The sequence below is a fragment of the Phaenicophaeus curvirostris genome, chromosome 5, assembly GCF_032191515.1.
Source record: "Phaenicophaeus curvirostris isolate KB17595 chromosome 5, BPBGC_Pcur_1.0, whole genome shotgun sequence".
In the NCBI taxonomy this organism is placed as follows: domain Eukaryota; kingdom Metazoa; phylum Chordata; class Aves; order Cuculiformes; family Cuculidae; genus Phaenicophaeus; species Phaenicophaeus curvirostris.
Genome location: NC_091396.1, coordinates 46,943,802 through 46,965,631, shown reverse-complemented (window position 1 = coordinate 46,965,631; position 21,830 = coordinate 46,943,802). Strand labels below are relative to the sequence as shown.

Sequence of the window (21,830 nt, the reverse complement as noted above, 5' to 3'; positions counted from 1 at the left end):
CTGTAAACAAAACCTGTGGAAAACACTGCACAAAAGACCTGTGGATTCTGACTAGGGGAGAGGAAAAAAAAAAATCATCTTCGGTTGAAAAAGGGCTGATGACCTTCAGATGCTTCTAAAAAGTCAAATCTTGCAGGCAGCTAAAGAAGGTCCAATTTGAAAAAAAACCCCTACTACTGTGAACAGAAGTTCTGCAGAATTTGCTAAAGACAGATAGAAGAGCATCAATTTTGCAAGATGGCCAGAATTACAATAGGCTATAATGCTCAGTGGAAAAACAAGGGGCAGGCAGCAGCTGTAATAGGGGTTTTGGGAGCTTCAGAGCCTACCTGGAGGGAACTGAGCACTCAGACTATCTACTTTAGGTACTTAAGTGTGTTTCATAGCACCCAAGGTAAGAAAAGGTTTTTCTAAGGTTTCTGTTGGGCACTGGAACAGGCTGCCCAGGGAGGTGGTTGATTCACCTTCCCTGGAGGTGTTTAAGGCACGGGTGGATGAGGTGCTGAGGGATATGGTTTAGTGTTTGATAGGAACGGTTGGACTCGATGATCCGGTGGGTCTCTTCCAACCTGGTTATTCTGTGATTCTGTGAAAATGGCATTTCCTAGGTTGTATGTAAAGAGTTATAGATAAATTCAGAGAACTTCATATAAAATGATGTGAACATTTTTTTTGTATCATGTTGGCTAGCCAAACCCTCAGAAGGATACAGTTGCTGTGGCACATCACATATAGGATTCCTGGTCACAGGAGAGGAATACAGAATCCTGTAAACACCATGAGAAGAGCTACATGCTTCAAAGGGAGACGGAAAACACACAATACATTAGAAAGTGCACATTAAGTCAATGTCCTAGGTATGCAGTTGCAAATAGCTACCTAAAAAGGAACTACTGAGGCTGGGCCAGGCCCTAAAACTTATCTCTCAAGTACCTGGAACCTCTGTGCTGAAAGCAGACCTTTTTTGACCTAAGGATCTAAACCTACAGACTCCTCTTGAAGGTAAAATGGCTGTGTTTTGCTTTCAAATATACTAAGGCTTGGGTCATAGAAAGAGGTATATCAATAACCTCTTTTATACAAAAGGCTAGTGGTAAAGGCGTTGTCATAGTTCTGACTTTTAACTGAGGTCACTGAAACCCATATTCCAGAGAATTACTCTCTTACCCACCGAGGTGATGGTGGGAGATAAGGGGTTGGGAGTGGCATGAGGTAGACCCCACACTCAAGTTGTATAGATGCTCCTGCAAAGGAAAGAATTATCATTCATTTGACTAAAGAAAGAACGCAAATATGAACATGACCCTGGTAGACAGACACTCCAGTGGGATGGGGGATACCTGCTTCACAGACTACTTTTCATCTTTAAAGATCTGGAATTTCCTTTAAGTCTTTCAGAAATAAAAATCCAGCAACGTCCAGGGCTTTGGGAAGAACATTTTATTGCTAAGCATATCTTTAAACAAAATGCAAATAAGAAAAGAAAAAGAATCATAAAGGAAGAAGAAAAATAAAGGTGGAAAAAAGCAATAACATCACGATAACTCAAATAAAAAATCTTAAGGTTGTCCATAAAGCAACAGGGATATGGTAGAAGCCCACATACAGAAATGCACATGTTCCCAAAAACTATCCAGTAGAAACTTACACAAAAAAGGAAAGTGTAAATCTTTTCCCCTTAACTTAAAAAAGGAAAGCAGAAAGGAAAAGAAGAAAGAAAGCAGGAAATCATTTCACAAGACTCCAAGACTCCAAGAACAGCAATCTTTTACAGACATCAAGATATAATCAACTTTATATAGTTTCGGCCAGTTACGTCATCTAAAATTGCGCTTTCATACCTTTTTAAAACCTGTCTTTTGTTTTTCTTTTTAGTATAAAAAATAAAAAAGGAAAAAAAGGCTCAACCTCACACACACACACGCACCACACACGCACACATACACGCACTGAAAATATTTGTTAACATGAAAGTGTCTTCTCTAAATGTTTGAGAAGGACGGGCTTTTTTTTGGAATTTAGGTTCCCATGTGCGTGCGTGTATCTGATGAAACTTCTTCAAAGTCAAATATTCATGCGACTTATAAACACCAGCAAGAGTAGATTTCTAAACCTAAACAGCTGATTAGTTTTCATCTGTATACAGAAAAAGTTTACATTTCTGATATTCCAGAGTTCTCAATATATCTTGGGTTTTTTTGTTGTTTTCTTCTCTGTCTCTCTGTATTTCTCTCTCTCATTTGCTCTTTTGCACACAAAATGCATGGCCGTCAAACCACCTGGCTATTGTTCTGTACAGTAAGATAATCCTTTTCACAATAACTGGGAAAATGTAGAAAGCAAACAACCAAATTAAATAAGTTAAATAAAAACAAAAGACATTCTCAATTTGACCATAAAACTGTATATACACCATCAGGGTATCTATATAGAAATTATACTAGCAAAAAAAATAGTAGTAAAATATGTAAACAAAATTTCAGATTTTTTTTTGACACAGGTAACTGTGACAAAGCTAAAACACACGCTCTCTTCACATTTTAAGGTTTGCTTTTGTTGTCAGTTGCATTTTACTTTGTTCTTCAAGAACATTCTCATTTAACGTTAAGACCATAACAGAACTTCTGTTCCAGTCGTCCCATCAAACATACCACGATAAATATATCTGTGTGTATATATATAATATATTATTAAATTCCTTTTTCTTTTTTATTTTTTTATGTGTCACAGCAGCTTTATTTATTTTCTTTTATATAAAAGAGAAGGAAAAGGGAGAATAGGGCAAATGGAAAGACAGAGATGCTCTGAAATGTCAAGCTACAAAATTAAAATATTACATATGAAAAACAGTTTTATGTCAAAAACCCTATGTATTTTGCATTCTTTTACAAGTGTTTAGCTTTTCTGACACTTACGGGTCTCGTAACAAGTTGGACTCCAGCGGTGTCTTTCTGATCTCTTTATTAAACTGATTTATTACTATTTTTTGCATGCATTGCAATCAGTCACAAAACCAGAACCCAGAGGAAGGCTCCTTTATTTTTTGCATGGTATATTCAGCTCAGAATTTTTAAGCATTCTTTTTTGAAACTTCAAATCCCTTTAACCATAGTTTGGCTGTGTTAATGCATACTAAGTTCTATTGTCAAATAAAGCCAACGACTGATCAGAACAGACCCAAACTCATCTATTCAGTTCTATAGTTCAATTACAAATTCTGGAGCCAGATCCAAGGGAACCAGCTTTCCATGATACTTTTCTTCAGCACCACCCATCAGACACTTTCACTGCATTGTTAGCAAACAACTTACTGCAAAATGACGGATTCTAGAGACAACACAACCAGATATGCAGCGTAAACACCATGGGTAGCTTTTGAGTTCATATATAGCAATAGTCTCTCTTTATTTATGATGGATTTTTTTTCCGAGATTTCTTCTCAACTCATGTCTTGGTTTACCCTCCACACCATTCCTCTCCACCCTTCCCTCCCACACCCAAAAGTAACCAAAATACTCAAACAAAAAACAACCCAAGAAACCAAACCAAACCAAACCAAACCAAAAAGCCAACAATCTCCAAAATAATTTATTCCCCTCCTCCAATCTCGAAAAATTGTATGTATGCTGGACACGGCCAGATCAGTTTGTTCAATATTTTTTTGTTGTTTAATAATGTTTGCATTTTTTTCTTTTTCCTTCCTTTTTTTTTTTAATAAGTAAACTGAAAAATTATAGATACAGTCAGGGATCACGAACATTGTTAAAGACTCACTTGGAGATAGGAAATAAGTAAGCCATGAAGTCTTCTACCTTTGCAGAAAGTTCAGCGGAGGAGGAGATTTGGAGACGTCCAAGTTCACTAACAGGGCAGAGCTGTGTGTGCCATCTCCAGAATGCTAAGTGTGCTTTATAATACATTAGGGCAGAGTTTGCTGACTCCAAGCGATGACTGAAACATTAACAGTCACTGCTGAAATTTTTGTTTCCCAATACTTTTTTCCCACAAATGATATCTCCCAATCTCATTTGCTGCAATGGTTCTGATATTTCAGTTAAATCTCATTAAGTATTTATATATTTATATATAAATAAGTATTCTTTTTTTACACATAATACTCTTTGTCCTTGTTTTTCTGTTTCTTGTGGCCACTCTTTGAGCTCTGCTGCTTCTCCTTCACGAGTGTGCCGTTGCTCTGGGCTGAGTTGCTGATGTAGTTCCGCGTCTCGTCCACCTGATAGGACCCCTCGTCCCTGTTCCTGTACTTGTACATGGCGTACAAGAGGATGAGGATGCAGAGGGCGGCAGCAGCCACAATGCCGACGACCATCCCCGTTGTGCTGCTCGACTCGCGGACCACCTCTGAGGCCCCCGGAACCCGTCTGATTCCTGGCTCCGTGGGGTTTGCTGTGGGCACATTACGGAACATGGGGGAAGTGATTAGCGGGCTCTTCAGCTTTGTGCTGTCTAGCTCATAGGCAGTGGGCAACGGAAGCAAGACTATGTCAGGCTGGGGTTTGAGCTCACGGTTATTCATTTTGCCAGCAGGCAATTTGGGTACCATCCCAGTCGAGGACGAAGCTGTGGAGCGGATCAGCTCAGGGGACAAAGACGTGGTAGTAGTCCTACCAGTTTCGGAGACTTTGTTAGGTCTAAAGTCCTTGGATTCCCACTTGGGTGCGTGTGCTTTGTAGCCACCTTCGAAGATTGAAGTGGAAAGACTCTTATCTGTTACCAAGGAGAAGGTGGTGTAAAAATCTTCATCATCAGTAGGGGGTAGGTTAGAGTCAAAGGTTTCCCCTGAGCCATACCCAGATATCACCAAGCCATCATCATCACAACCATCGCTGCCTTGGTCCGACAAGCAAGGTAACCCCGCCTCAGAGGTCATGGACAGGGAATCTTTGGTGGTCTCAATAATGGTGAGGAGGGGACGAAAGGTAGGGGGAAGTGTAATGAAAGGTGCACGAGTAGCAATAGGAGGGATATCTAAAGGGTCTTCTACAAGTAGAGGGATAACTAATTCACCTCCTGGGATGGAAAAGAGAAAAAAGAGAAGATTAGTACATTTTAACAACACATTTTCAACTCACTCGCTCACTTAATTCAAAGGCTGTGGAGGATTTGGGCATTCTGAAAAAGTGTCAGGGATCAGATTTCTCACCCTAACTTGCCTACCAACATACTTTCTTTAGATTGCCTTTAATTTTTCCCTCCCACTCTGCTTTGATGTTGATAAACTGCATATCCCATTTCCACTCTCTTTTAGCCTATGCTGGGTACGTACAATAAAACACTTTGAACTTTTCGGGACCCAAAGATTTTCTTTTTGAAGATACTCTCAAGTGACTCTGTGGACATCAATTTTTGAAATTGATCTTTCTTAAGTGTTTGGTTACAAGACTGTTTAAATGGATTATTTTAGACTTCCATTGAGAGATGTTCTCCTAGATGGATTTTGCCACACATCTTCACAGTTTTCCTTCCTCTGATTCTTTTCATATATGATAACGTTCGTATTTCTTCTCTGCCATTCAGTTCTGCTCACCTTCCATAGCAGCTTCTAAGGCCTTTCCTTAAGACATTTCTCATTCATCCATTTCTTCTTGATTGTTGTCTGGTTTTTAAATTGTGGTAAGGTTCACAAAAGTGAGGAATGGAATAGGAATCAATTACTTACTGGGGTCCATGAAGGTACAGAGTTCTGCTCAAAGCTTGTTCATCTCTTTTTAACTTTTTTTTACTATTCTTTTTGGTACCGCCTTGTCTTCAGTTCTTGATATTCTTTTACTAAAAACTGATTTAAAATTAACATAGACTTTATTGTGATTGATGATATAACTTAACGAGGACTCTGATGACCCAAATTAACGCTTGAGCCCAGCAGCGCACTGCAGAGGATGTCTTCACATCCACTGCTACTTCTTGATACACAGACAGCTGTGACCAGTGCTACTTTTTGCTATTGGGATGGCTACCTGCTTACAGAAGATTAAAAATGAGGTTGGCTTGTAGTCTACTCTTGAAATACATAAAAAAAAAAATATAGCTATAATATTTGTACTTTACCACAGTATAAGCTGCACCTGAAACAAGAAAACTAGTTAATCCTTTCCAAGATTTGGTTTCTGAGCAGCAACACTACTACTTTTAGGGATGTACTCTTGTGTTGCCTAGATAATGTCATATGACTGTATTTCTGGGTTTAAGCCTATGGATAATTAACACTCCTTTATTTTACTCTGATATGGAGACATAATTAACTTCTTTAATTAATCTAGTTCAGATCATTTAGTTTTCTGTTGACATCAGGTTGCTGACATTTTTTAGGTGTCATATTACTTTGGAAATTTGTGTATAAATTCTCTCTTGGGTTATTTTTCTTCAGCTAAGCTAGCTGATCTAAATATAAATTGAAGATTTCATCTGACACCATGACTAGTCACCTAGATCTGCTGGAAGGGGTGCAATTCAGTAGGAAATATTGCTAATGAATGGGGAATTTTTATTTATACTCACCATTGCTTAAGGAAAGATATTAAAAGGGTATTTTATCTTCAAAACAAATAATTCTGGCTTTTACTTACATATTAATAACTGCTAATGAACAGTTTGGCATTATTATGACAATGAACAGCATCAGGGTCAAAATTCTGCTCTCTTTTACCTACATTATATATCACATGCAGTTGTTTCCCATTGAATACTGCCAGTGATATCCTTAGGAGTTCCATAAAGAATATGGTCTAAAATCATAATATCTTCCAAATATATTTGGAAAGCAATATATTTGAGCAAATTACATATTGAAGATAGCAATATATTGAAAAAGGTACTTAACAGTTTGATTAAAAGTGGATAGCTGAACTAGCAATATGGCTTACTCTTATCTTTAATGAGAAACTAACTGCTGACACAGTTTAATCAATTGAAACAGTCAGATTTATCTCAGGGGTACAAGGGTAGTAATTAGGCCAAAATAACAAATGTGGTATTTTTCATAGTCTCTTAATATATTTTCATGCAAAGTTAGTTTTAAGCTAAGATGCAAAGGGCTAGTTTAAATATGTTTGGTTTTTTGACCTTCCTTAGCATGTTCATGCCACTTCTGTTACTGGACAGAGGAAGAAGTAGTAAGTATCATATGCATAGAACCATGCCAATCTTTTCAAACGACGTGTCTTAAAAAAACAATTACAGAAAAATGTAGAAAATGCCAAATGGCGACACAGCATTTTATGCTCATGCATCTGAGCTGTATTCTTTGCAATGTAGAAACTGGAGTATGTAATGTGATTTACATATGTCCAAAAACCCTATCCATGTTTAGAGTCTATAATCTATGCAAACAGGTGGTCCCAAGATAAACTTGGACTATGCCTGAGAGGGGAAAATTATCCATGAGTCTGATAAAAAAATGGAAAAAACCTAGTATTTGAGTGCACATTACATCAAATTGCATAATTTAGGAATTTAAGTTCCAGAAAGTCAGGGTTAGGCAGTGTCCCTTTAAATGATTTTTTAAGATCAGTGTTTTATTGTGAAAAAATAGCATTCATCTGTGATTTTCATATACCATCTGTGACCAAATAAGTTTGGCAGGTTTTAATTGCTCATTTAGAGCTTTGAAGTGTCTTTGTTCTTAAAATCTATTCTACTGGTACACAGCATCAGTTTGCAGTTGATCTGCCACATGCTTGTGCAATATTCTGGGCACTTTTCAAACAAATATAAATAATTTTTCTCCTATTAATGTTTAATTTTCTTGACAAAACCAGAAATAGTATACATTTAATAGCTCAATAATATGTTAATATTTCAATTAATATTTTAATATAAATTAATATTTCTTTTTTCCCCAGTAACCCTTGCCTGAAAACCAGGCCACAATTCTACAGTTTTTGCTATTGTCAAAGACTTGAGCCAATGATGAAGATTGCTGCAACTATAAAATAATCATGGTCTCCCTGAAATATTAAGAGTTGCTACGGTGAGTATGGGGTTTCACATAAGTGATGGAGAGCTTTTTTGATTCCAGCAGGTCTGTTGGATGGAAGACAATGGGATACAAACAGCAATGAGAATTACAAATTTTTAATCTCACAATACATGTGAGAAGAGAAATAACTTTTGAACCAGGAAGGCTGAATTAACATAATTATTTAATCTCATATCTAGTTTTATTCCAAATTGTCCAATGATCCGTACTATGTTTGCCGGTATACTAATGAAATAAAGAGACTGCTAAAGGTCCTTCATTCAGAATAATTTCTCCATCAAGTAATTCACTTCTTGCATTTACTTAAGAAAACATACTTTTGGGAAGTATTAGGGAGATGGCTGTAAGGGTGGTAATGATGCTTTGAATTTTTTTTTCTTTCTGTCTGCTGTGGAACAAGCTGTGAGATGGAAAAAAAACTGTGTGGGAGAAAGCAACTCAGTAAAAGTACTTTAGGTATCAAAGCTGGCTTCTGTTTTATTGGTATGTTAGGTATCTGTGCAAAACTCACGACAAGCTAGAAGTTGTAGGTCTAATAGGATGCAAGCACAAAGAATGCTTCTTCACAGAATCACAGGATTGTTTGGGTTAGAAAAGGACTTTAATATCATCAAGTCCAACTGTAAACCTAACACTGCCAAGTTCACCACTAACCATGACCCAAGTTTCTTATGCTGTGTGATTTACAGAGAGGTTAAAGCATCCTTTAAAATGGTGTAAGAAAAATGCCACTCAGTCTAAAAGGATTGCATTATTTAAGAATAAGAGAATGTAAATTCTGAAAATCTTCAAGGGAAGTGTGTGAAATGTGATCACCAATATCTACGAGGGGATCAGGTGCAAGCCTCCCTGTTATATCTTCAAACTGTTGCTTGTGTTATATGTCTGCTCGTAAGAGACACAAGGGGGAGTCTGATGACAGGTAGATGATAAGTTTGTTTGTAGGGGTAACCATCTTTCACAAATGACAGCTGAGGCAGTGGGAGGCTGTCTAGAAACAGTGGTCCTTTGATGGAGAAGTGGTGCCTATTGCCCAGGGCCCTAGTTTGCTTTAAAGGTAAGCTCTGAAAGATTAAAAGATAAAGTACCACTCAGTTGCCTAGAACATCTTATGTGAGAGTTGGACCCTGAAATGTTTGCTGTGGAATGCAAAGGCTTCAAAAATTTAAATCTCTAGAAAAAGTCAAAGAGAAGTTCCTGAAAAACTTTACATGACACTTTGGAAGGGACATGCATTTGAGACAGGTTTTGTATTTTTTTTTCTTATCCGAAGTTTTGATTTTCTGACAGTATATACCATTTTTTTCAATCACAAAATTAGCACTTTGCAGCTTTGAATAAAAGCGTAAGTTTTAATTTCCAAATTGTTCCGTGCTTAAAACATGGCACGGCTGCCACCCAGTCTGGAGCATGGATTAAGAAAAAATATGCATGAGACTTATATTTTGTTTGTGGATCATATGGACTGTTTCCTGGCAGTTACAGGATTTCCCCCCCCTTTTATTCTGTTGGCTGTTAACCAGTGTTTACTGATACACTGTGATTCAGGATTGCTTTAGCAATACAAAGATTTCAGAAGGATTTTTTGGATTTATTTTTCATCTACTCTGTCCTTTCTCTCCCAAGCAGGGAGTGGATGTTTCCCAAAGAGAAATGTAGTTTTTAAAAAGCTTCTGTTGACAACACAACACCAAAGAATTAAACAAAAGCGAAACAGATAAAATGGTTTCCTGTACAGTGATATAGATGTAAAATTAGTCTGCCAATCAACAATACACTTACAAAAAGAAATCACTGAACAGCAAACTGGAAGCAGCACTGAGAGAACTAGGGTCCAAGGTGGGAAACCATCTACTGAGCAGCCCAGTGCTCTGCTTGGCCTTATCATTCCTCAGAGCACTAGAACATACACTATTTTCACAGAGTTGTGCTTTTCCTTAAACTACCAAGACCACTAGGGATATAAAAGGTCTACTTTAGTCTTGGAGCTGCCCTGCATTTTTGTTTTATGAGCATATTTATAGATATGTAATTCATACCTCTAGGGCTGATCTCCAGTAAGAGTTCTCTGCCATGGGAAAAGACAGTGTGTTACAAATTTAACAAAAAAAAAAAAAAAAAGAAAAAAAAAGAAAAAAATCTTGAAAAACTGTAGCAGCTGCCAGCTTTCATCTTTAGAACCACAACTTCACAGGACTCTCAAGCATCAAACTGATAGAGGACAAAAGGCGCACAGAAAAGAAGCCTGAAAAATTTATCTCCTGATGTCAATAATGGAGGTAAGGGACACACCCTTATCACCTCTCTCTTTGCCAGCTGTGGTTGAAGACTTTGTAAATGTAATCCAAAAAGTCTACACAACTCATCCATTTCTGCAGGTACTTGAAACTCTGCATCCAAAGTTTGCCATTTCGATTTTATTCTTATGCTGGTCCTCTGAAGTTTGACACAACTTTCAGCATGAAATACTTGCCACAGAAAACAATTCCTTACCTTTCCTCCCCCTGTATCAACACAGTAATTCCTTTTAAATGAGCAAGTTAATAGATTTCAGTGTAATGGTATTTTAGTTAATTCTCCTTTCTGTCTTCTGCTGAAATTATTCAGAACATAGTCTCTTATTCACAGGCTAGATGATGCTAACATGAAACTTAGTAGATGAACATTGTCAGTATTTTCTGCTTTTCGCAGCCTTATTTAGTTGCAAATGATGATCAGTAGTAAAGGGAAAACATCATTTCCAAAGGGAATACTGCAACTTTTCATCTCAAATATCTCATCTTCCTTTCAGAGAAGTAGAAAAAACCTTGGAGTTCATTGAAAAGCTTTCTTAAGTCCCCTAGATTATATTAAAAGGCATTAGTTATTGCAGTCCTAATACAAGGTTCATGAGCAATAGGAAGGTAGGGAGTTTGAGCTCATAAATCCCATATTATTGCTTTGCTGTATTTCACTACGGTAAATTCTTGGTCACCTTTGTGCAAACAGTCTCAGTGAAACAGATACTAAAACCTTCCAGAGAGGATGTGACGTTGTATCTGCACGTAGAATTCTAGATGAAAAAAAATTGTTTTGGTGCCAGATACTAAGCTCTCTGAATGACTTGAAACATGCCCTTTTACATCTCCCATCATTATTTGGAGGTAACGATCTCTTTTCCCCAGTATCCAGTGATAGGATGTGTGGGAATAGTTCAAAGCTGCACCAGGAGAGGTTCAGACTGGACATTAGGAAGCATTTCTTTACTGAGAGGCAGGTCAAATACTGGAACAGGCTTCCTAGAGTGGTGGTTGATGTCCCCAGCCTGTCAGTGTTGAAGAGGCATTTGGACAATGCCCTTGATAACGTGCTTTAACTTGGTCAGCCCTGAAGTGGTCGGGCAGTTGGATTAGACAATCACTGTAGGTGCTTTTCAACTGAAAAAAGTATTCTATTTTATTTTAAACTTTTATGACTAATTGATGACAGCCTCCTAGTCAGCATAATTATTTGTTGTTTTCAGCATGAGTTTTTCAAGGGCCTTGACAGTTGAACCTGATACCTACTGCACAGTATTACTTATATTGGAATACTGAAGACATATGTGCTTAGAAGGAAGTACAGTTTTATTTCTTACCTTTATTAAAAGCTCATTGTTTCATAAAAAAATCATCCAAATCTCTTTTGAAGCCAGGAAATTTTAGAAGTTCAGGACGTGACTTGCAGTAGGGAAGTGTCTGCCAAATATACGTTTTCTGGATGATATTAGGAAGCCTGACAGTAGTCATAATATGATGGGTGTGCTTACCTTATAAGAGTACACTTGAGAGTATCATTTAGACCGGACATCGGGCAGATAACGAACAATGAGGAAAACTGATAGAAATAAAACCCTTTATGGGAATAAATTAGGAGTGCTATAGACCTGCAGAAGAAGACTCAGACAGCTAAAAAAATACTAAATAAGTCCCACCATTTTTTTATCTGACATGAAGGCTACACCACCAGGCTACATATAATTTAAGTAGCATGAAAGAAAGTAGTATTACTGGTGATTCATTTTGGGAAAGGGAAAAGAAAGCTATAAAGAGGGACAAATAAAGAATAGGAGCAAACTACCACAGGCTCCTTCACCCCCGCCTAAACACAATACAATCCGTTAACTGACATTATACGAAGAGGACATAACATAAAGGCAAATACAAACTGATTAAAAAAAATAAATGAATTCATACATTTTTCCTAAAACAAAACCATATATTGGAAAATAAAAGTGCCACAGCAACAAGGTCAGAAAAAAACATAACAAGTCATTCATTTATCAGCAAAAGAAAGATTAAAAACTACGACAACTGAAAAAAAAATGATGAAAATAAAAAACGTATTCTTAAAAAAAGTTATCAAAAATACATAAAAATATTTAGAAAGCATACCACATTGATTTCATAACAGTCAACTTACATCAACAAATTGCCCGCATGTTTTTTGGCATGAAAGGAAAAATTTACAAAAGAAAGTTGTGTAAGAATGCTCTTGGACAAGTAGCATTGCCACATTCTTGTAACTTGCTTTTTTTCATTGTTTCTTAAAAACTTTTTTAGCAAAATGTTTAATATTTCTTTTTTAATATAATTGTTTTACAACAAAGGGCGATACAGGGAGGCAACAACACATACATCCACACCACATAACATGAAAAGAAAAAAATCTTGCACCTTAACAAATTGAAACTTTTTTTTTCTGCTGTTTTTTGGTTGTACTTCTTTTACTCTTATGTAAAGTTGTTAGCATATTACAGTTGAAAAAAATCCTGTACATTTTATAGAATTTAGTTTTGCTTGTTTGCATATCTACATATATAGTGTTTTTCGAAAAGCAAAGTTTGTTGCTTTTTTGCCTTTTTGGTCAATTTGATATATATTTTTTTAAACATTTTCTTTTTTTCTATAATTTTTGTGTTTGTGTGTTTTAAGGAATGGATGACTGCACATAAAATTTTAACAATGCTAAAGAAAGGGGTGGTGGAGGGGAAATTATGGGAAGAAAAAATGCCTAGGGTGGATGGAGTGGGAGTGTAAAAATCTATGAGTGTACTACACAGGAGATGAAGATGATGGGAGTGAATGTGTAAGTCAGTTGCCATGTCCATGTAAGGGCGGTACGGAGTGATCTAGCAGCATTAGAGCTTCTGGCTGTAAGGAAGGGATGGGCAATATACAAAAACAAATGAGCATATTCATGCCCATCAACAAAAAGAAAGAACAGAACTCTAACATTGACAATCTCACAAACCCTAAGCTGCAACTTCTTCAACATGCAAATTACAAAAAATTAATAATTATAGTATTAATATTAACATTTTCATTAAGGTTCTCAAATTATAAAAACAGTTAAAACTTTTCCCTACTGAAAATAGCAGTAAAAATACATAAACTAATAATAATAATAATAATAGTAACCAGAGAGTAAAACAAAAAAACAAGGAAACTAGTTTTATGCATTAGATTAAGAACAACTTCATCTGTAGCTACCCACAGCATCTTTTTTTTAAGAATCATTCATTCTAATGTCCATCAAATTGATATCAGTATTCTCAATAGGTTGAGATAATAATTTCTTGAGCATATCAAATCACTATTTTGAATGTAATGACTGTGTTGGCACACCCCTCCCCCACTCTCAAATTAGATTGCTTTTATATTCAGATTCTGTGGAGAATCTCAAAAATACAGCTGTGGGATTCTGACAGTGAAGTAGTTCCTTATTTAAAGAGGGAAATAGAGGGAAAAATTGCAGAAAACAATTCATAACTCTTTTTTTGTTTTGGTTTTTTTTTTCATTATTAGTTTGGAACAAACCAAATCTAAGATAGAAATTCAACCATTGAAAAGAAATACATCAAAATATAACTATGTAGAGATATACTAAAAAAAAAAGCAATAATGAAAAGAACACTTTGTTCCCAGGAAGAAGGGAGATAAGAACAATTGTGGGGTTTTAAAATTTTATTTTAAAGAAAAAAAGTATTTCACACACTTTCAAAGATGAGTGAACCAGATGCACACATCGAAAGGAATCGACAAAGCAGTCTAGGGACACTTGCTTCATTTTGCTATTTCTTTTGTCAGCAAACAGATTCTCTTCCCTTCCCTCCCCACCCTGTTTAAATTTGTTTTCAATTGCTGGCCAAAAATCCACCACAGTCCAGTGTTGCTTTTTTTTTTAATAGATCTTTTTTTTTTTTTTAACCACTTCTTTTTAAAATAAACATGGAGAGGAAAAAAAAAAAAAGGACGTGCAGTCTGGATGTACGTCATAAATAGACATAGAAAAAGATAGAAGAAATTGGCTGAGATCGACAAATGGGTTATATAATAGCTTAATTTTACCGTAGGATGTTAATAATAATGCATGCTTAAAGTAAGTTGCATTTAGGGAAAGTAGAAAAACAGAACAGCAAGCAAGGACTTGGGGGGGGCAAGGTGGGGGGTGGGCAGAGGAGAGGAAAGTGTAGGGTGGGCAGGGAGTGTATGATCCATGCCTCTCCTGAAGGGGCAAAGCACATTCCAGTAAGTTCTCTGCATTTCTGAGGGAAGCCAGAAGCAGAAAAGGGTGAGGAGAAATCATAAGCTATTCTAGGACTTCCTTTTCATACTGGCTATGAGCTTGTATCTTGATCAAAAGCATAAAACTCCAGACTCCAGTCCTATACCCTATCTCTCCAGGGTATTACCAAAATGAGTGGTGTTTATTTTTGTGCCTAGTCAGGCTGGGATTATTCCTCTAATTGTGATCAGCTTCAGCAAAGGATGAGGAATTAGAATTTTCCAAACTCACTCTGCTGTGATGGAAAAGGTGATGCCTTTACTGAATATTTATTTGAAGTGGTGAGCAATTATTCAGAAGTGCTGTCCAAGAGCACTGAGGAGGGCTCACCACTTCGCAGTACTTGGTAGTAAGGGCATAGGATTTTGTATAGGCAAATCTGCCACTGCTAGTATTAAGAAAAAACTAGTTCCTTCTATGCTACAAAAGGATTTACAGTTCAACAAGATATTACTAATGAGTTCTATCTCAGTCTTACTAAAACTGGATCCCAAATATTATATGTCCTAGAGGGGTCTTCAGCTTCCTCTGAATTCCTTGGGCCTCATAAAAAGTCCATACTTTTTCTTGTATAAAGACCATCCTCTTAGAAGTACTAGAGTACTAGAGTACTTCTAAGAAGGAACTTAGGGCCTCAGCAAACCAATTGGTTCTTCCTGATGTTTTAGGAGAGGACAAATGTTATACAGAAAGCTTTAGATGCTGTCCCTGATGCATCTTTCAAAACTTTAGGTTTCCATCAGGAATGTCAGCAAGATCATTTCATATCCTGTCATAAAGGACTCCCTGCTACCAATCAGTGGGAGTGGGTGGCTATCTTGAGCTTGAATTTCTGGGAAGAATGGGGTTATCCAACTTGCTGATGTGGCATGGGGTACTTTTAATATGGTAGTAATAAGCAGGTAGGATGGTTTCGTATTTATTAAGAGGAGAAATGATAGTACTTCTAAAGCCATGGAGAGATCAGTATTAGTTCTGGGGAATGTTAAATAAACATGAAGTACTCAAAAACTAAATAACTCAGTTTGGCTTTAGATACATCACTGCAAAGAGTGCAGATTTAAGAAGAGTTAGATGACAAGACTCTTAACTCCAAAAATTATGAGGTTGTGGTGACTACGAGTACAGTGTGTCCATAGCTGGAATGTACCATGCCTCTGCTGGAAGACTGCACTGGCATTATCTTCTACATCCCTTTGGAAAACATGTTAGGAAGGGAAGAGGTCTAACCAAAGACAAGGAATCCTGATCAGGGTGATCTTGGGAACAGAACATGCAGGTTACAGGAAGGAAAAGATGGGTCTGCATATGAAATTTTTGGCATTCATTTGTGGATCAGAAAAGACTGGCTAGGGATAGAGAAAAATGACAGAAATGAGGCCATTGCAGATCTCAGTGGAGATTTTTATTTGGTAAGGTTTCAAGGCTTGTGTCCCTGGACACCACTCCCTACCAGGATTCCAAGCTTCTAGTTTAATTGTACTTTGGGAGTTTCACAAAGAGGCATTTAAGCTTTGAATTTTAATCAGAAATTGCCATGACTTGCAGATGGATTTTCAGAGTAGTGAAATATCCCCCTTCAGCACATTAGAATTGAGTGCCTTCTCTTTGATGCAAAACAGACTGTAAGGCATGGGTCTGGTTGCCAACTGTGCAGTCTATGTTAGGCCACTCCAGAAAATATTTACACCCTACTTGACAATAAATGCCTAACTCATTGTATGAGGGCCTGGAAAATCCTTTTACTGACTGAAAGACCAAAAGAACTAAAGAACAACAACTGTAGCCAGAGACACTTAAAGACATGACAAGATTCTGTAAAGGAAATCTTAATGTTAAGACTCACAAGAGGATTTGAAGGGTGCAAAGCAATTCTTTCTTTACTTGGTCAATACAGAAGTACTTGATCAGAAGCAGAGTTCTTTGGAAAAATTTGTGTTCAGCAATTTCTGCTGAGGCTAGGAAAATCTCCTGCAGTGTTCTCAAAGATCTAACTGTTAAGAGTCAAAAATAGATGTCCTAATTTGAAAATTAGATCCCAAATGTTTCCACATGAAGCTACACAGACAATATTTTATTACTTAACATTTAACAAATTATTCCTCAAAAAGTCAAGACTAAAAAGTATACCCATTGCAGCCTTTTTATATTTTCAAAAACTTGAAGTAGATTGAAGGACTATGAACAAATGCATCTGTACTATCAAGGCTTACAAGCTTCTTTATTGAAGGATTGTGCCAAGATGGCTAAATTTTTCAAATGGAAAAAAAAATCCACATTTAAAAAAGAATATATTGCAAAAAAGTGCCTTGGTCAGTGGTGTTAATTATTAAATTTTATTATGTCATTATTTGTTTTCAAGTTGCATTTTAAAATGCTGCTGGTGAAGATAATGTGTATTTCTGTGAATGTCAAAGAGCAAGATGATAGTGGTAAGTTAGGATCTAGGGCTGCATTGCTGTCCCCAGGTTTATGCTAAGCTCTGGAACTTCAGGCAATGGAACGGTCTGCCCAGGGAGGTGGTTGACTCACCTTCCCTGGAGGTGTTTAAGGTGAGGGTGGATGAGGTACTGAGGGGCATGGTTTAGAGATTGGTGGGAATGGTTGGACTCGATGATCCGGTCGGTCTCTTCCAACCTGGTGATTCTATGATTCAGTGTCTTGTACCACTGTAGTCCACTGGCTCCAATAAGCTGGCAGTTTATTTCTTCCCTAACACACTGAACACCATGTTATTTGAGTTCTGTGCACTGTAGCACAACTCTATCAATATACCTCATTGTTATCCAGCTGTACAAGCTGCTTCTTTTGACCTAGTTGTCCAGTAATCCTGACAATTTACTTCAGATGTCTAGGTTTCCCTGCTGGCCTATTCATGAAACACTTTTTATTTGGGATATTCTTGTTTCTGTATTTTTATGTCAAGTAATTGCTAACTAAAGGTCAGGGCAGCAAATTCTTTGTATAGTTTTTGTAATTTGACCTAATTAGAACAGGTTCCAAGACTTTCAGTGCAAAAAGGGAGCATGCATTTCATCATTGCATCATCTGGGTTCCCAAACTGCTGTTACTTTTTAAAGTTTACTTTATGTATCAGGCAGCATCCTTTTAGAGTCATTTAATGCCAGATGCATTAGGCAAAGATACTAACGACAAATATTTCTAAGCAGCCGATACTATCAAAATATCAGTGAAAATAAGTGTTACTTTTTTCCTGTAAAATGTTTACCTACAAAATAGAGAAATAGGTACTGTTAGCTATGCATCTGCTTTTAGCTTGAAGATGTGTCAGCAGCATTTTCTCCTCTACCTAGAATATTTTGGTAGCAGAAATACATGTTAAATAGATGGGGGGGGAAACCTTGCAAAAATCTCTACTTCAAGCATACACCAAGGAAGAGAAGAATGTAACCAATTTCCAGTGATTTCACCATAAAATAAACACATACACAAATACTGACTAGGAGATTTGGTTCTCTCCCTGCTTCCCAAAAATGGTTAAGTACACTCTACAGCTGTTTAAAAGTTAATGGATTTACCTCTTCCTAATATAAACATCAGAAATGCTAGATCCAGCAAGAAACCCTCCTAAGAGCTACAGATCCAGCATTGCTTTACTGATTTTCTACAACTCAGTCATTGAGGCGCAATGGGAGAAAACAAGCAGAATAGAGGGGGATTGTTCTACAGGATGAAGTTCCAAGAGAAGGCAGGTGGGAGATTCTGGCAGGAATGTGGGAAACCTGGCATTTCTAGATGGTCCTTCCTCTTTGTAGTAGCTCACAAAATAGCCTGTTCATTCTTGCATGCTTTTAACCTTCCTCAAAGTAGTATTTTTCAGTCATACAGCCAAATGAGCACTTAACAGACCACAAATAACAAATACCTTATAGATTAATAGGACTAAAATATTAATTTTCAAGACCATCTCTCAACCCTAGTCTGAATTAAAATCTGTTCCTGTGATTCTCATCGGTTATGCACACTAATGTAAACCACAAAAGAAGAGTATTTGGTAAGCTGGTCCACTACAAAACATATAGAGACAGGAATAGCCTAAAAAGAGAAATTGGTTATATTACTTCCTTAGCACCGGCTGTTTGCGCCAACAAAAAGCTTTCTCCTTCTAAGCCTGTGGACACATACGAAGCTCAAAAATATAAGTTAATCTATAGTGAGAATGTGTACAATGAGCAGCACTGACAAAGTCCCCATACAATGTCCTGTTTGTTTTTCTGTGTAAGTTAATTAATGGGGGTTCTTTATAGCAATGAGATAGAAAACTATCAAGTATGAACATAGTTACAGATATCAGAGCTAAGGAAATCACAGGGCTAAACTGCCACAGCTCTCTGAGGTAAAGATCTTTTTTGTTTTTGCCATAAGCTTATTATCTTTAAGCATTCCTCCAAACCAGAGTATTCTAAGCAGCCCAACCAATACTGCTGGCCTGAAAGTGTTCTTCCCATGCATCTCTGTGGGCATGAAAGGTTTCACTGTGGCGTGTGTGCTGGGACAAGCACCTGATGCCTTGGCATATCCGTGATATTAGCAGCAAGCACAGAGCAAACAGCTGGTGTTCTCATGATTGCTGGCTTGTTGAGACCTTGGAATCTTTATTAAGACCCATGAGTTAATAAGAAAAGAATGCATTAGACAGAAAACATGAAGATAAGGGGCACATCTGTGGAAAATAATGGGTTGCACTCTATCGTACTGCAGGATTCTCACAGGTGGAAATTCACTGGGACAGCTGTTTACTGGATATAGAAACAGTATATAAGGTTTGCATCCTCTTAATAAAGTTGATCTTGCTTGTTGTTGCCTCATCGACGGGGTCTGTGCCTTAATCACTACACATCTCTACTTAATGGTCTCTTTCTCCTAGAAGAAGGATCTAATAAGGTTTTTTGATAGACTGAAGACTGACATTTGTAGTCAGCCCAGCTAAGGCTTTTTTTTTTTTTACGTAAAGCCAAACTTATTTAATCCTAAAAGTCAGTCACATGGGAAGAAATATTTCTGAATCTTGAGGGATTTTAGAATCACAAACCAGATCCTCATACTGAGAAATTCGGTAGCAGAAACCCATACAAGAATTTTAGTGGGAGCAACAATAGTTGATTGGTTTTGGTCTAAACCCATGCAGCAAACGTTTCCTGCATATTTATGGTATATTGAAATGTACATATTTTTTTTCCTGGTTGCAAACAAAGCAGCAAAGGTATATTAATGTCTTCCTTCTTCAGTGTATACAACAATATAGCCAGGTAAAAATGTGTCATCAGTTTGTCCAAATGCTAGTGAATACTCCATGACTACCAAATTAACTTCTTGGTAGTGGTATCCCAAGAAGTCTTATCAGGTAATATTACTTTTCTAGAATGTACCCAGGAAACACTCTCAAATACACTAAGGGATCACTAAGCGTATCTGTACACGAAACTTACAACGACCAGGGATAATTACATGGGAAAATTGAACGAAGTAGGAAGTGTTTGATTCAAGACAGATTTGAACATTTAAATCCTAAAAGGCATTTAAAATGTGTGTTTGTGTAAGGAGGGTATGCTGTACTGAGACACTTGACAGAAATAACGCCTACTTCACTGGCATAAAAATACTCTTTAAGGTGCAGTTAAATTGTCATGACATCAAGATCTGGAAATTTCACTAATGCTGTTTGGTACCTAACTTTACTGTTGACTCCACATTATTCCCTGTGGGAGCTGCACACTCAATTAAACTGATGCATGACTGTTATTCCTATGATCTCGTCCATTAACATGTAATTATTCATAAATCTATTTTCATATTGGATTCTTTAAGGAGAAAGTAATTCTGGTGGACTTCAGAAGCAGACAGGAACCATTTTCAGTGCAATATTTTTAATCACTTGGATGCTAGGTTACATTTGCCTTTTCTGTTGAAAGATCCTACAAAATAACTTAGTTCAACCCTCAGCTAGCATAAGCACATTATGCTCTCAAAGTCTGTAGCTAGTCCAGCTACAAGTGGCTCAGTGGATAGAATTTCTTCCTTTGCTTAGTGAGAGAGGAATCCAAAGCATAGTAGATTCACTGTCAAAACGTTTCTGTTGCAAAGAAATTAAACTTCATTTCTGATGGCAAAATAGTTATCCTAGTTCTGTCCTTGATAATCCCTCTTATTTTGGTATTTCCTGCTCCTCTTACAGATACAAATCAGTCCTGGGAAGAACCTACATTTGCAGCTCATACCTACAGAGATAGCTGCTATGCTATTATCTTAGAGCTGTAAACAAAACGAAGCAAAGCAAAAACACACAAAGAAAAGCATTGTCCATTTCTTGGATGCCTGAATAATCTAGGATCATCCCAGGTATTACTTATCTATCTGGATGACATTCAAGATCTAAAGTCTTTAAAACTACATATCTTTTTAGTAAAGCAGCTGCAGCTTATCCTTGAGGATATGTGGGAAACAGTACTACTACATACCTTTAACAGTGTACAGACTGGACTAAGGAAATTTTTTTACAAGCTCTAGAAGAAAAAAGGGGTGTTAAAGAATGAGGATTATTTGGGCTATAATGAACATGATGATGAATTTCAACTACATGACTCCCTTCGAAATTGAATCAAGCCAAATAGTGTACTAACTTAGAAGAAAAAATAAACCAGGCACATTCAGCACTGTGAACATTAGTCTTTAGTAAAATGTAGGATGAAGAGAATTTACAGTGTGATGGTTGGGAAGAAGTGTACTCCAGTAGGCTTTGAACAGGATTAATTTAACCTGCGCCTTCATGCCTAAATTTACTTCTTTCATTAATCAATAGTACTGAAAAGGGCACAATACGTATCTACATATTCTCTTCTATTGAGTTTGAGCACTTTTACATCCACTCTTAGAGTAATTGGTGTGTTAGAGTTAAGAAGTGAAGTGACTTATTCAAACTCACGTAGAAAAAATGTGATAAAACAGGGACTCGGATATCTTGCAAGTGGCGGCTGTAAAGCTCGACTTTGCCTTAAACATTTTGTCTGAAGGCTGCTCATTTGTGTGTTTGTTTTGCCCCACCAGCAGCGAATAGTGGAGGTGGCGCAGCAGCTGAGCTCCCTGAGGATGGAGTTTGGGTTATCACCTGAGGGTCTCATCTGTGGCTCGGGGTTCAATGGAGGGGAGGTGCAGGAGTGAGCACCATCCTCCTTCACCTGGCTGAGATCAAGGTCTGGAGCCAATCACAGGGGGAGGTGATGCAGCG

The 21,830-nt window shown here is 37.2% G+C and overlaps 1 protein-coding gene across 32 annotated transcripts in view; it reads right to left on the bottom strand.

Moving 5' to 3' along the window:
* Positions 1-2,214: 2,214 nt before the first annotated feature.
* Positions 2,215-21,830, bottom strand: part of NRXN3 (neurexin 3) — a 960,997-nt gene continuing 941,381 nt past the window's right edge. For 16 of the 32 annotated variants that reach the window (XM_069858554.1, XM_069858555.1, XM_069858556.1 and 13 more), the window contains one exon: positions 2,215-4,407. In XM_069858554.1, the coding sequence (XP_069714655.1) occupies positions 4,106-4,407 (302 nt within the window). In that variant the 3' untranslated portion in view covers positions 2,215-4,105. Of the gene's footprint in view, positions 5,032-12,439; positions 13,171-21,830 lie in introns of all 32 variants that reach the window. The other 16 variants (XM_069858542.1, XM_069858543.1, XM_069858546.1 and 13 more) reach the window with 3 other exon arrangements.